Below are 16,428 nucleotides of genomic sequence, written 5' to 3' on the forward strand. Positions count from 1 at the left end.
GTGTGTGTGTGTGCATATACATAATAAGTACACATATATACAGAGGAATATCATTCAGTGTTAAAATGAAGGCAATCCTGCCATTTTGGACAATATAGATGAACCTGGAAGACATTATGCAAAGTGAAATAAACAAGACACAGAAAACAAACCCTGTATGGTCTTACTTATATGGTGAATCTAAATTAATTGAACTTAAAGAAAGGTGGTTGGGGGTGCCTGGGTGGCTCAGTCGGTTAAGCGTCTGACTTCGGCTCAGGTCATGATCTCATGGTCCGTGAGTTCGAGCCCCGCGTTGGGCTCTGTGCTGACAGCTCAGAGCCTGGAGCCTGTTTCAGATTCTGTGTCTCCCTCTCTCTCTGCCCCTCCCCTGTTCATGCTCTGTCTCTCTCTGTCTCATAAATAAATAAAAACGTTAAAAAAAAATTTTAAAGAAAGGTGGTTGTCAGCACTGGGAGGGTGGATATATGGAGAGATGCTGGTCAAAGCGTGTAAACTCAGTTATAAGATGAGTAAGTTCTGGGATCTATTGCACAACATGATGACTATAGTTACTAATACTTTATTGTATACTTGGAATTTGCTAAAAGTAGAACCTAAGTGTTCTTATCTAGAAAAAAGAACTATGTGAGGTGATGGGTGTGTTAATTAACTTGATTGCACATACATATATCAAATCATCACATTATATGCCTTAAATATAAACAATTTTATTTGTAAATAAATAAAAAGATCCAATATAGGGGGATAAGTCAATCCTTTCCTGTATTCTACCTTCTTTAACATTCATTTGAATATTGCACATTCTGAATTCATATTTTCATAACTAATGGTTGAAAATGCCAACAAACTAATTTATAGTATAGATTTTTAAAGTAATTGTATTACATAGGCTAATAAAGTGAAGTGGACTTAAAAAGCTGAAAAAGTCAACGGAAGTCCAATCTATTTGAAATGTATGCTTTCAAAGTGGATCTTCTGGACATGCTCTCATCTGGTGTCTCCAGTGTGCCCCTGCCCCATTCTGATGTACTTCTGTAGTCATTGACAACATTTGCATTGTTTCACTTCTATTTCCTGCTTGAAGGACTGTGCCAATGGGCCCAGCTTATAGTGGGCCTCAAAAGATTTTGTTGAATTGTTATATGTGAGTGTGTAGTGTGTGTATGCTATGTGTAACACTAAAGTAGTAGCCTATTTAATTCAGCATCACTTCCCATTTTAGTGCTCACACCAAGAGCTCTCTATTCACCTATAGGTAGAGTGTTCTACTATCTAAATAGAGTCAAAACTACCCTCCAATGCAGCATTTTGACAGTTGAGCATTGTGGCAACTGTCTCGAGGCAGGGCACTTTTCTGTCTATAAAAGTACTCCAGTACATGCAGCTTTACATCACATGAGCAATATGATGTAATGGGAAGGCCTTTCTATTGAACTCAGCTATGAATTCTTTAAATGAAGTTCTATAAGCCTTATAAAAATATCAATATCTTGATCAATTAATATATTAATTCAGGGTGTATTATCTATTCCAGAGTCCATTTCTTGATCCCATTTTATTCTTATCTGTTCACTTGAATAATTTGTAATATTCTTCTTGTTTTCACTCCTCTGATTTCTAGTTGTGGTAACTGTCCAGAGTTGTGATTAATTATCTGAGAGCTAATGTACTTGACAGATCCAGCTTAGAAACGCCTGACTCCCAAGTACTGTGTGATTGATAGGAAGATGGGTCCTTCAGTCCCTTTAAAATTTTTCACAAATTCTTTATACATACTTGATTTCAGATTGGGATTCAAATTGAGGCTGGATACTTGGTGGCTGGACCTGTTTTGAAAGCATAAACAGTACTACAGTTGTAGGATTTATATTATTAACCTAACTTCATGTTGCTTTTTATTTTTTTTTTTTTTAATTTTTTTTTAAATTTATTTTTGGGACAGAGAGAGACAGAGCATGAACGGGGGAGGGGCAGAGAGAGAGGGAGACACAGAATCGGAAACAGGCTCCAGGCTCCGAGCCATCAGCCCAGAGCCTGACGCGGGGCTCGAACTCACAGACCGCGAGATCGTGACCTGGCTGAAGTCGGACGCTTAACCGACTGCGCCACCCAGGCGCCCCTCATGTTGCTTTTTATGTTCTTGTATTTTATCCTCCTTTCAGCCCCATTAACTCTGCCTTTTTCACTCTCTATTCCTTGTTTACACATTGATATAGAAACTTAATAGAGACCAGATGATAACATCTGTCTTGAAATTATCTGATGCCCCCCATCATGAATGCATACCTTCAGGTTGTTTCAAGGCTCCCCCACCCAAGGTTTCAAGAAACCTATCACTCTCCTTTCATGTATTCACCTCCTTCCCCAATCACTACGTATAAACTGTTCCTAGGTTCAACAGAGCAAGGCAGCTTTAGGAACTACAAGCAAGGCACATCATGTTCGTGGACAAGTTTGAGTCTGTAACAAGATTTAGTGGCTGGCCTGCTGCAGGTAAACTGTGCTTGCTTGGTTGGCTATCAGATCACTAGACTCCAAGAGAGGAGGGCTAGCCTAGAGCCTGAGGCTCTGACCTCTTTTTGCTGAATTCTCTCTGCCTTGCCTTTAGAATGGATTCTGCTATGGAGAATCTTCCCCTTTTAAGGAGATGGTGATAATCCGAAGAAGTGCTAAAGGCCCTGAAAAAGGTGTCACAAAGGAGCTGGTTTAGTAGGGGAAGCTGCAGAAAAGGAGGTGAGAAAAAGGTGGCTGTCAGCCTCAAGTCTTGTCTCCCTCCTTCATACCCTTTCTCCCCCTTCTTGCTTCTTTATCAATGAAGCATTTTTTAAGGCAGCAGCTCTTTGCCAGACCCACAGCACATGTGGTGCTGTCCCTGCCTCCCAAAGATTTATAAGAGTAGTGGGGGACACTGACAGTAAACAAATGCATGACATGAAGTGCTGCCACATCCATGGTGTATCTATGTGTGTGGGAGATGAAGGGGTACTCAAAGGGAACTTGTTATCTGGGAGGGGCCGCACGCTCGGTTTATTCTTAAATCATCAGAGGTAATTTAGGCTTGAATAGGCTCCAGCACAAGTGTTTACTCATGGTTGCTCTAGGTTGCAGACCTTGAAATAAGGCTTAGAGGAGAAAATCTGTTTCATGAAAATATTTATTAAACAATAAAAATATTCACCTAATGCTTCAGTTCTAGGAAATGAAACAAATCTATTACCTACAACACAGAAAACGACGTGGATGCACAGCCCTGGGTTTCCCACAGAGAACTATGCTTGCTCAAGCTTGTGCTGGGAACACCAAGGTTCTTCCGGTGTGGAACTGCGAGTTAGGTCCTCTAAGGTCCAGTCAGGAGTCTCCTGCTTCACTAAGGATGCTTTGTACGAGCAAGCAGGGAAGGAGGAAGAGAACACTCAGCATGTGTTGTGTTCTTTCTCCATTAGACCGTGCAGCAAGAAAGTCTTCCAGGTCTGAAAAAAAAAATCCCGAGTATGTAAGACACACTGTCACAGGCCGGCTTTAAGAGACTGAAGCAGAGAGGTCTGTACCTGCTCTGTTAGAAGCCCTGCTCTGCTGGGGCCTCACTAGACTGCTCTGGTGAGGCTCCGAGAATAGATGGCTGTGAAGCCCCGCCCCATGCGACAGTGAGCTCCCTTGGCAGCAAAAGGAAGCCTCTGCTGTGGGGGTCACAGCTCAAGGAAGAAGATGTGCCTTCCTCTAGCTTTTATATTCCTTTCCTTGCAGCCAGAAACAATAGGATTTTTGTGGAACTTACAGAGCTGAAGGAGAATTTATTGTTTTTAGGGTTTAGCCCTTCTTATGTAGCATGTGAGCTGACCACAGGTGATCTGTCAGAGAATTCCACACCAAATCATTTAACAATCAGGAGCAAATAGATCTGATTTGAAATGCAGTAACATAAAACAGCTTGCATCCATGTGTTTCAAAGAAGGTCCAACTTTTCCCCAACTTAGTCCTAACAGTATGATAGGGAAAGATAGGGCAAAATAGGCAGAGGGGGAAAGAAAGGTTAGGACCTGAGGTCCTTGGATGGAGAAAAACACATATTTTGGAACAACGCTGAGAGGGACGGACCAGAGGAGTGGGACTGACCCTCGGGAGTAAGGTTCCTCTTAAGAATATAACAGACACTTGGGTGGCTCAGTCGGTTGAGCGTCCAACTTTGGCTCAGGTCACGATCTCACAGTTCACGGATTCAAGGCCACGTTGGGCTCTGGGCTGACAGCTCAGAGCCTGGAGCCTGCTTTGGATTCTATGTCTCCCTCTCTCTGTGGCCTTCCCCCATTCATGCTTTCTCTCTCTCTCTCTCTCTCTCTCTCTCTCTCTCTTTTCAAAAATGAATAAACATTGAAAAAAAAAAGATAGCTGTTAAAAAAAAAAAAGAATGTAACAGAAACCACCTACTCCCCCTCAGGAATTTGACAACCAAAATACATAACTAAAATAGGTAAACCATAAAACTTATGTTATATGAGGGGCATTATGACCATACCCTGACTCCTCACATGATGGAGTCAAGCCAATCAGGAATAGACAACCCAGCACCTAGAGTTATCAAGCCAATAAGGGTAGGATCTGAGAAGGAGCAAGGGGGAAGGGGGGGGGGCGCTACCAGAACCTTCTAAAACAAAGACCCTTGCCTATAGTCATGGACATTCCCTTTTAAATGCCCCCTCTCTGCAAAGACAGTTTTCATACCATTCTTACTTCCTAAACTTATACTCTAATAAACTTTTGTGTGTTTCTCATTTTATTCTGTCCACCTCTTCATTCTTCAAAGCAGCAAGACAACAAACCCTGGGTATTGAGGTAAAAAATCCTGCAATAACCCATTTCCTTGACTAGGGACTGCTTATTAAACAGGAGGAAAGCACCAATTCCTAAAGCAATGGCTGGTATTTCCACAGAGTAAGTCACAAAAATAAATAGCTTCACAGCATTTTGGAGGCTAGTGCCACACCCCAAGGTGCTCACCTTCCCTGTTGTCTCAAGGGGGTTCCTCCACAGTAGGTCTCCCTTTGAGCCCTAAGAGTCTATGATTCTGGCTGTCTGTATGGCTGAACCCCATCCCAAAGGTGCTGGGTGGGAGTCCTGGGGTAGTGGGGCCCAGCAGAAGTCATGGCTAAAGTCCTTACTGAGTGATTACTATGTGAAAACCACAAGCCCCGTGGGCAGGGATACCAACTCTACTAGAACACTCTCACAAGCAAACCTGGAGCTACATGTGGGGAAGGCTGGGCAGGTAAGCCTGCAGATGAGGAAGGGCCCAAATATAGGAAACTTCTCCCCAGGACTGCTCAGCAGAGGCCAACCCTGCTGGAAGCTGAGCTATCCCAGCCTGAGTGGCAAAGCCCAGGCTGTGGACGGATTGGTGACTGCAAGGTGGCCACCGACGGTGAAGCTTCTTGTACTCCTGCTTTTAGGTAATTTAGCTTTAAAACTACCTGCGGTATTGTCTGTTGGGGAATTGCCCTCGGCAGGCCCCCTGGGAAAAGAACCATTAGGGAAGAAAATAAGGTTCCACAAGAAATGGTGTGGCCTTATGTTTAGCCCTTGCCATCCCCTTAGCCCTTGCCATCCCCTATGAAGACTCCTCTACTTACAGGAAGGATAGCCTCATACTTTTGCCAGCAAAGAGGGCCTGTAAAGAAGAGACATATGGATTTGAAAGCCCCACTCTGGCAACTAAGGAGTGTATCTCTGGGCACAGGTGACTTCAACCCCTAGGCCCACCTGGCCCCCTGGAGGCATTCCAGATGATGACTGAACCTAGTCAGTTAAGCTAGAATGGTTCATTGGTTCCTAGGTGCATTGTCTCTCTGAGAATGTATGAGGCATGGGTTTCTAAGGCCTTTTCAGCCCCTTTCTGGCACCTTGGACCAAGGCAAACACATTGTTCTTCTGGCCTCATGTGGTTAGGAGGTCATGTCCCTGTAACTGTTCCACTTGAGGTGTTGAGAAATGGAGGGCCTTTCACGAGAACAGCAAAGCAAATGCTTTGTAGATTATAGATAAACGCAGATGCATAATGGAATAATGTAAGAAGTAAATCTATAATCAAAGGGTATGCAGGAAAGTTAGGGGAAAATCACCATGTTATTTCTTAAAGGTCGTTTATACATAGGAACATTTTCAAAATTAGGTAATGTTAGAAAAACACAGATGACGTATGCTACAAGGAAATCACTAGCATATATAATGCCACGTTTGCTACAATAAATGGGCCAGTTCAACATGCTGCTGTTGTCTCTGTCCATTTTTATTTTAGTTTTTTTATTTTAGTTTTTTATTTTAGCTTTTTATTTTAGTTTTTTATTTTCATTTTTGTTTTAGTTTTGTTTTATTTTCACTTTTTTGCCGACACCGTTCATCCTTCAGAAACCCCTGGACCTGCTGGAGCTGGACTCCAGCACAACCTGGTGTTTTCCCCCCTCCCCCTGACCCCACCCCAGACAGGCCTGCCTGGTCCTGCCCTCTGAATGTGAGAACCTATGGTGAGCATGAAACACTGGAAATTATCAAGCAGTGATAAGCAACTGCAACAGGGACCCACTCTGCACATGTTCACAGGTGGGCTTTGGTGAGACCATCTAGGAGGCTAGATTAAGGATAGGACTGAGGTCAGGCCCACTCTAGGCCTGGGTACCACTTCTCCATACCACCCCACCTTGGGAGAGGGTTGTTTCAGAGTACCAAAACCCCACAAAATAGAAAACCTAACATCTGGGCCCAGAGAAGTCTCCAGAAAAGCTGATGCTAAGACAGGTGCTCACAGTGTACGAAGGTATTTAGGTGAGAAAAGAGTCAGCCCATACTGACCTTCAATGTTCACTCTCCCCTGGTAGAAAGAAACAGGCTTCCCATAGGAAAGGATTCAGGCCCGTTGGCAATTATTGCTTATACATAAACTCAAAGGCTGTTTTAGTCAGCTTCGTGAATTTGGTTAGACCAAGGCAGCCCTGCAAGCAGGGGTCCCCAAACTGGGACTGTGAACACCATGTGGTGTCCCTCTCAGGAAGCCCAAGGTCACCCACAGAGCTTAGACAGAAAATATTAGAACTTCTACTGTACATTTATAGGAAAATTTAAAACTAAGCTTAGTAATATTTACTGTATTTATTAGAATCTACCAAATTAATGGTTCTATTAATCTACCAAAATAATGGTTCCCACCATTATTCACATCATACAAAAAAGAAAACTCTGTTACCAATAGATGACTTACTATAATCTGGGATTTTTATTATATACTTATCAAAAGGCCTTTTTTAGACTTGGTCAGACATAGCAAAGATTTTTTTAAAAAATTTTTATGTTTATTTATTTTTGAGAGAGAAAGAGAGAGAGGCAGAGTGTAAGTGGGAGAGGGGCAGAGAGAGAGGGAGACACAGAATTTGAAGTAGGCTCCAGGCTCTCAGCTGTTAGCACAGAGCCCAACGTGGGGCTCGAACTCACAAACTGTGAGATTATGACCCAAGCCGAAGTTGGATGCTTAACCGACTGAGCCACCCAGGTGCCCCTCATGGCAAAGATTTTTATCATGTGTATTAGTCCTGTACATATGTATAAAGAGGAAGATATAAGTAAAATCAAGTTTGTACATGCTAGCATGGCAACTGTGTTACTGCCACTGAATGGGGAACAATCTCAGGTATTTTTACTGGAATGGAGTGGGAAATTAAAAAGTTTGGAGACCACCCTGGATGAGTATAACATCAGATTTCAGTGTGAGGTCCAGAACCAACATTCCCAAAAGTTTCCAATTTGCAGATATCTCTGGGAGCCAGATGGCTTTGTCTCCTGCCATGACACCCAGAGAAGCTCACCTATTGGAATGGCACCTATCATGGGAGGGTGGTTCCTGGAGGGCAGGACCAAGGGTCGGTCTCTCTCTCTCTCTCTCTCTCTCTCTCTCTCTGCCATACAGCACACTTGGAGCTGGCCAGGGCCAGGATGCTGGAGGGCCATCTCTCCTATGGGCCTATATAGGCTGGTTCTGGCCCAAAGATGTTTGTTTGCTTGTGTGGGTTGATTGGCTGGTGCCAGAAATGTATTTTTAAAATTGGGTGTGAAGTGTGAGGTGAGGCTTGACCTGACCCCAATTTGACATTCACATTACCTGTTTACTTCTGAAGGCACTTGAGTTTGCTATTTCATTGTATCAGTACTTAAGACTAAATCTTAGAATATTAAACTGGTTCCTGAGGGTAATGAAATACTTAATTCTTTGGGACTATGTTTGGGAAGAACCACCCTGTTGGTATAATGAGATCTTGGGCTGGCTCAACACAAAGCAAAGGTCCTGGTAGTTGGAATGTTGTCTTTTTTTTTTTTTCTAATGTTTATTTATTTTGACAGAACGAGAGAGAGAGAGAGAGAGAGAGCAAGCATGATGTGGGAGGGGCACAGAGAGTCACAGAATCTGAAGCAGGCTCCAGGCTCCGAACTGTCAGCACAGAGCCCAATGTGGGGTTCAAACTCACGGACCGTGAGATCATGACCTGAGCTGAAGTCGGACACTCAACCGACTGAGCCACCCAGGCACCCCTGTCTTTTTTTTTTTTAACCCTAATTAACTTAATGCCCCTCGATTAGTGGATATTGTTCACAACCTAAAAGACACATTTCTTTTTCTTTTAAAAAAATTTTTTTTAATGTTTATTTATTTTTGAGAGACAGAGAGAGACAGAGTGTGAGCAGGGGAGGGGCAGAGAGAGAGAGAGAGAAAGACACAGAATTTGAAGAGGCTCCAGGCTCTGAGCTGTCAGCACAGAGCCCGACGTGGGGCTTGAACTCACAAACCGCAAGATCATGACCTGAGCTGAAGTCGGACACTTAACCGACTGAGCCACCCAGGCGCCCCCTAAAAGACACATTTCAGTAAACTTGCATATAAATGCTAGATTATGAAATAATTTTTAAACCTCATATTGACTTGAATACTGTTGATGGTAGTGATAATAAAATAATTTACTCTGTGCATAACATGTAACAGGTTTAGTGCCTTTTCATCTTATCAATGGGGTAAATATTCAGCTCTAATTCTGCAGTTGCAGAGACTGAAATACAAACAAGTTATTCAACCTTTCATAAAGATCATAAACATTACAAAGAGTATTTTTTTGGGATTTGAAAAAGTATTTTGGAGGTATGTTCCCACGCTTTTTCTATTATGCCACACTGTCTCTTTAAGCAAAATTAACAGATGTAAATGGAGAAAATAGTAGAAATAATGATAGTTACCTGCAATGTAGGTAATTGATAGAACCCTATCATTTTGATAGATTGATAGAACCCTGCAATTGATAGAACAATTGATAGAACCCTGCAATGATAGAACCCTACAAATGGTTTCTTGTAATTGCAATATAATAATAGGTAATGGCTTTTATGGTGTTTCTTCTTTCGAGCTGTATTTGGAACTAATTGGTCAAAGGTCATCCATTCAATATTTATTTAGAATTATTATTCACAAAGCATTATTTTAGATCATGGAACAGAAAATAGCTCACACCACAAACAAGATTATTTTGCATAAAATTTATCCTTCAACATGTATGTGAGGGTAGAGGGCAGGTTATCCTCATTTTATATAAAAACTGAGAAACAAATAGAGTTCTTCTGAATCAGAATGCCCTTGGAAAGGCATTATATTTGGGATTAAGACAGCCTGTCATTCTTGGACCCAGACAGGATTGAGCAAGAAGGCCCCTTAGAGACCCTTTGGCTTTCAGGTAGCCTGCAGGTGCCACAAGGCCATGATTTTATAGTGTGTTATTTTCTGTTTGTGATTCCTGCATCAAGATGTATCCTTTCACCTCATTATATTATAAACATAATTTTTTATTCTATCTTCCATATGTTTTTCACAATCCTCATAACATCCCATTACAGGATTTACTTACCTATTACTCTGCTGTTAAATTTAGAATATGGTCATATTTTCAATATTCTAAATAACACTATCAAAAATATTTCTTTAGTTTATATTGACAATTATTCTTATAGGATGAGTATAGAAATGGCACAATAGTTAGGATTCACATCCTGAACGCTTGTGCACTGTTGGTGGGAATGTAAATTGGTGTGGCCACTATGGAAACCAGTATGGAGGTTCTTCAAAAAATTTAAAAAAGATGGGAATGCAAGCTGGTGCAGCCACTCTGGAAAACAGTATGGAAGTTCCTCAAAACACTAAAAATAGAACTACCCTATGACCCAGCAATTGCACTACTAGGCATTTATCCACGGGATACAGATGTGCTGTTTCAAAGGGGTACATGCACCCCCATGTTTCTAGCGGCACCATCAACAATAGCTAAAGTATGGAAAGAGCTCAAATGTCCATCGATGGATGAATGGATAAAGAAGATGTGGTATATATACTCAATAGAGTATTACTTGGCAATCAAAAGGAATGAAATCTTGCCATTTGCAACTACATGGATGGAACTGGAGGGTATTATGCTAAGTGAAATTAGTCAGTCAGAGAAAGACAAAAATCATATGCCTTCGCTCATATGAGGACTTTAAGAGACAAAACAGATGAACGTAAGGGAAGGGAAACAAAAATAATATAAAAACAGGGAGGGGGACAAAACAGAAGAGACTCATAAATATGGAGAACAAACTGAGGGTTACTGGAGGGGTTGTGGGAGGGGGGATAGGCTAAATGGGTAAGGGGCATTAAGGAATCTACCCCTGAAATAATTGTTGCACTATATGGTAACTAATTTGGATGTAAATTTAAAAAATAAAAATAAAATAAAATAAATTAAAAAAAGAAATGTCATATGATCCAGCAATTCCACTTCTGGGTCTTTATCCAAAGGAAACAATCATACTAACTTAAAAATATATATGCACCTCCATATTCATTGCATATTATTTACAATAATATGGAAGCCAAAATATGGAAGCAACCTAAGTGTACATTGATGGATGAATGGATAAATATATGATATAAATATGTATAAATATAATATAAATATGATATAAATGTGGGTAAAATATGTATATTTATATATAAAACACAAACACACAACAATGGAGTATTTTTCAGCCGCATAAAAGAAGGATATCTTGCCATGTGTCACAACATAGATGGACCTTGAGGACATTATGCTAAATTAATCAAACTGAGAAGAAAAATACCATATGCTCTCACTTATATGTAGAATCTTTAAAAAAAAAAACAAAAACAAAAATGGAACATAGCTACAAGAACAGTTTGGTGGGTGCCAAAGGCGAGGGTTGGTAGGTGGGCAAATGGGTGAAGATCAAAGGTCAGAAGGTACAAATTTCCACTTGGAAAACAAATAACCAATGGGATTGTAATGTAAGCATGGTGACTATAGTTAATAAAACCATATTGTACATTTGAAAGTTGTTAAGAGAGTAGATCTTAAAAGTTCTCGTCACAAGAAAAAATTTTAACTATGGAGGGTGATGGATATTAAGTAGACTTAGTGTGGTGAACATTTCACAATATACACAAATTTTCAATCATCATCTTGTACACCTGAAACTAATGTAATGTTATATGCGAATTATATCTCAATTTTAAAAAAAGTATACGACAAATTTCAGGGATGTCCTTATGTACTCCATAAATGGTAGCAATTTTAGTCATAGATTCATATTAGTTATTATTCACAGAATAATGTTAATTATTATTATATCAATATGCTATGGTATGTTTCTTTACAATATTTTTAAATAATCTTTATAAAATATATCTTACTTTATATTTATATATATTTATATACCATACTATATTATATATACCATATTATATATTATATATGTTATATATTATATATGTATATATACATATACCATATTATATTGTATATATTTATATACCATATATATTTTATATATTTATATATATTTTATTTTATATGTATATATATTTTTATACCAACTAGCCTCTCATGATTATCTCTTAAGAAATAAATATCAGACCCTGTTTATTTGCTGTAGGAGTTAATTCCTCTAAGTCTCAGTTTCCTCAAATATAAAAAAGTATAATAATACCTATTTCATGGGCTTAAGAGAATCAGATGGGAAAAAGTGTACGAAGTGCCTGAAATATACCAAGAGCTAACAAAAACAGCCATCATCATCATCCCTCCTATCATAACCACTGTCAGCACAGCCACCACAGTCATCTGCTATGAAGAAGAATCAACAGGCCAAAGAGTCTAAAAGTGTTGCTGTGCTTTCTGCACCTGACAATTCACTCTGAAACATGACTATTTCATTCAACATTCATGAGCAGAAACCACATTTTGGAGCCATTTTCATTGTACTTGGCAGACAGCATTCCCAGCCTTGGATGTTTCCAAAGATACAAAATAGTAAGCAGAGAGCCTGGGACCTAGTCTTTGCCCTGCTGCTTCTGAAACCAAGCTGGCTTTGCATAGGAGACTGGGAAATGATCACAGCTAATCCCTTCCCCACATTACTGCTGGGAATGCCAGTGGCATGTGGGAAATGACTTCACTTGTAGGACTACACAGGTTCCACCTGCAATATCAATATCTGTTCCCTAATTTGTGTGTCCTTTCTCTGGAGCACAGAAGGAACAGCTAGTGAATCACAGGTCAGCAAACAGCCCAGTAGGAGATGGGGTGCTTTGGGAAATGTGGTGGGCATGACAGAGGGAGGGAAAGATACAACATTTTCCAATACTGTACTATAATCACAGTCTCCCTACTGGAACCACCCACACCATGCACAGCTGGATGAGAAGGGCAGGGCAGGAAGTGGGGTTGATGGGTTGTACCTTCACTAAGCATCTTTGACAGGTAATCCTACCCAAGGCTGCAGAAGAGAGAGAAAGGTATAGGAATGTGGGTTGAAAGCTGAGCATTCATTCAGTGTGCTCCTCCACTACTGGCCCCACCAAGAAGGCAGGGGCAAGAACTTGGTTTGGAGGGTTCTTATCCTCCACTGCAGTCCTGACAGTGGACAAAGGGGTGGGAAGTGGGGTTGAAGGGCTGTGATATCATTAAGTGTGCCCTTCAACTGTGGAATTTGCCCAGGAGCAGGGACAAAGAAGGACAAGAAGAAGGACAAAGGAGGAGCATAAAAGGGGACTTAGGAGTTTTGACTTCTCACAGCCAAGGCCACCAGGACTGACTGAAGAGGGCTGAGGGCTGTGCCTTCATTAACTGCTCCTCACTGAAGTCCAGTCAGAGCATGCTGAAGAGGGGAGAGGGTGCAGGATGTGGGATTGAAATGCTGTACCTTCTTTAACTGTGCTCCTTGAGGTCATAGCAGAGTGTTACATCTGGTTTCTGACCCAGGAAATTTCATGTTTCGTACTGCGTTTTAAAAGTGAAACATTTGCACGAAGTTTGTTCCCTGCTCAGAATCCTCACAAATGAGCGTTCACCCCATGTGTTCTCCACACCATGCTGGCTTTTAATATGTGTGGCAAGCCTGAGCACCTTCCTTCCCTGGGAGCACTACCTGGTAGGCCCTAAAGGGTGGCGTGTAGCCATTCATCCCTGTTCCTGTCCTGCTCCAATGCCCTCCTCATTTCACACTGGAGAAGATGGTGTTGGTGTGGTTTAAGGAAGTCACTGTAGATTTAGTCCGGTAAATCAGTCCGGTAATCTGTCTGCCAGGCTTGGCTCGGTTTACCAGCTTGTGTGCTCCCCAAAGTAGGCTCACTGAAAGGATACTTGAAGAACACTGGAAATCACTTTTAAACCCAGCAATCGGGACATAGTAAATTTAGGAATAAAAATTTAAATAATAATAATGATATGCTGATAATCACAGAATGATTATATGTGATTCACGACGAATGTGACTTTCCTAAGTGATGAATTTTTGCTCATTTCTGTGTCGCCTGGCACAGCTAGATCTCTGCGGATAGATAGGTACAAAGGAACAACTGCCTGCGTGTATGGACTGTGCTAATAGGAGGCGGGTACTCTTACCGCAGCTGCCGGGTGTCTGGCGGGGGAGGCAGTGCAGGGCTGCGAAAACACACCTGCAAAGGCGGCAGCCGAGGAAGGTCCAGGTTCCATGCTTCACCGAGCCGCATTCGCTGGGGAGGCCGCAAGGTGGAGTTAGCCTTGCCTACGCGCATGCGCTCCCTTCTCCCACGCCCATCCACGCCCCACCCTGCACAGGCCCCGCGGCCGCTCCCATCCACTCCCCGCTCCCCTCCCCCACACTCCACCTGCGATCCCCCAGAGCCCGCTCCCCTCCGCCACGCGCCGCCCCGCGGGTTGCCCCAGTGGCCGCTCCAGGGCCCCCGCCCCATTATCCCCGCCTCACCGACCTAGCAGCCCGCTCGGTGACGCGCTCACCTGTGCCTCTGGTCGTGCTCGCAGTAACGGCCGGTGAAGTGGGCGGGGCACACGCAGAAGCTGCCCAGCACGCAGGTGCCGCCGTTCCTGCAGCAGCGCAGCAGCTGGGGCTCACCTGTGGGGAAGTCGCCTGGCTGTCAGCCTCCGCCTGCCGCCCGGCCTTCCGCGTTAGACAAGCCCGAAGAGGGCTTCGCGAGATCGCCCCGGAAAGGCAATAAAATTTAACTCCCTGCTAAGTGTGTTTGCTCAGGCAAACCCTACTTGTTAAGTTAAGGATTAAAAGCAAACTGCCAGGGGTACCGGAGGGTCAGGAATCAGTCCGAGGACCCGACGAGAATCCCTGCCCCCAGCAAGTGGGATTCTCTCTCTTCATTCCTTTCACATGTTAGAGTCAGGCTGTGACCTGCCTGGACAGTGATTAAAGACAGGCCTCCAGGGAGGGGACCACCCACCGAGAGAGGACTGTAGAAAACCCTCTCACCTCCTCCTGCCCTCCCGCCAGAAAGACCGCCTACCCCTGCCCCCAGCCTCCACGCCCCCGGGATGTGGGGTCTGGAGGCTGACAGTCTGCAATAAGCCAAGCAAGGGTCCCCTATTATCTTGGGTTGGGAGGTTGTTTTGAATATATTTAAATCGCAGTTCTCTGGACCTGAGCAGATGGAAAGTTTTACCAATGAAATAGTAAAACTTTTCAGAGCAAAAGAACACCTCACTAGGAAATAGTTTTCACTTTATAGTGTATCATCATTTGAAGATGATAAAATGTGCTTTGTTGGATTTTTCATTTTATGCTTAATTTATTCCAGGTTTTTCTCAGATCCTAAATCTGCAGACCACCGACTGAGATGACCACAAAGGTAATGTGGGCGCCTTCGCGACTTGCAACTTACGCTGTTGGAGATCCGGGAAGTAGGGACGTGAATTCTGGGGCCTCCAGCCATTGGCGCTTGCATTCACCTCCCCAAAATTATTCAGGGTCCAGTTGAGTGTTTTCTGCAGGAGCTTTTGGACTGTAGCATTGTTGATTTCTTCTCTGTTACCTTTATGTTTCTCTCTTTGATAACCTTTTAAAAACACCGAAAATATGAGACTGATAATGATTAAGAAACAAATAGGCAATAAAAAGTAAGAGGCTATAAATAAAATGCTTCTTACTGTTGTTTCCCAAGTGGATGATCTGTAATGCCCAACTGGTAAAAAACAGAAGCCTAGAATATTTAAAGGAAATTATTGAAGTTTAAAATATTAAAAGTATAAGTAGAAATTTACATATGTTCAAAATATAATGCAATCATATATAAACATGTCTATACAATATTTAATGTGTAATAAATATTATGCCATATTTTATAACTTGTAGATTTTAATTAATGTTGTCATGACTTAGAAAGATTTTGAGACCAAAGAAGTGTACATGTCCCTTAATGAGAAGGAACAAATGTGCATGCATTGCAGTTTATTCTGGAGGCTTTTAAATGCCCCTCTTGGCTCTCAGATCTGGATGATCTGTGTCCTTACCTAACAGGGTGGCTCCGAACCATTTTCCCACTGACACGTCTGCTGTGAGAGTCTCCTCTCATCCATACACTGAAGACCAACTTCCAAGGAGGTCGAATATGACTGGGTTTTGTACTTGAAGGTGTCTTTACTCCAGCTCTTGTAACAACTGCACTAGGACATAAAGGTGGATAAGTAAAGAAGATACGGGTATTTCCTATCCTCTGCCTAGGCCATGAGAAACAACAGTGAGATCTCTGGGTTCTGCTGTGGAGGCCCATTAGGCAATGACCTGCTGTGACAGGCAGGGCCCATGCGGAGCCTCCGGGACTGTTCCCTCAATGAGATCTGGTGGGGTGGGGGGTGGGGGCCGGACACTTGGACTAATTCTCTCCCCAGTAGTGTTAACAGTGTTGACAGCAGCAGGAGTGGTCCACCCCTGATGTAAAACATTTGTGGCTAAGGCAACAAGCCTTTCCCTCACCAAAACAACAACAACAAAAACAAACAAACAAAAATTAAAATCCAACATGAACAAAACCTTTTCACAGGAAAATGGAAATTTTATATTGCATAC

General features: G+C 42.3%; 1 protein-coding gene across 1 annotated transcript; it reads right to left on the reverse strand.

Annotated features, from left to right (window-relative positions):
- Positions 1 to 3,139: 3,139 nt before the first annotated feature.
- LOC131490640 (cryptic protein-like) lies at positions 3,140 to 15,895 on the reverse strand. The gene is made up of 6 exons (XM_058693222.1): positions 15,873 to 15,895; positions 15,510 to 15,562; positions 15,245 to 15,418; positions 14,355 to 14,493; positions 13,980 to 14,089; positions 3,140 to 3,473 (listed from the first exon to the last, which is right to left on the reverse strand). The coding sequence occupies exons 1-6, from the start codon at positions 15,893 to 15,895 to the stop codon at positions 3,352 to 3,354; spliced, it is 621 nt and encodes a 206-aa protein (XP_058549205.1). The 3' UTR covers positions 3,140 to 3,351.
- Between the last annotated feature and the right edge of the window lie 533 nt (positions 15,896 to 16,428).

This window comes from Neofelis nebulosa, chromosome 2 (assembly GCF_028018385.1).
Source record: "Neofelis nebulosa isolate mNeoNeb1 chromosome 2, mNeoNeb1.pri, whole genome shotgun sequence".
Taxonomy (NCBI): domain Eukaryota; kingdom Metazoa; phylum Chordata; class Mammalia; order Carnivora; family Felidae; genus Neofelis; species Neofelis nebulosa.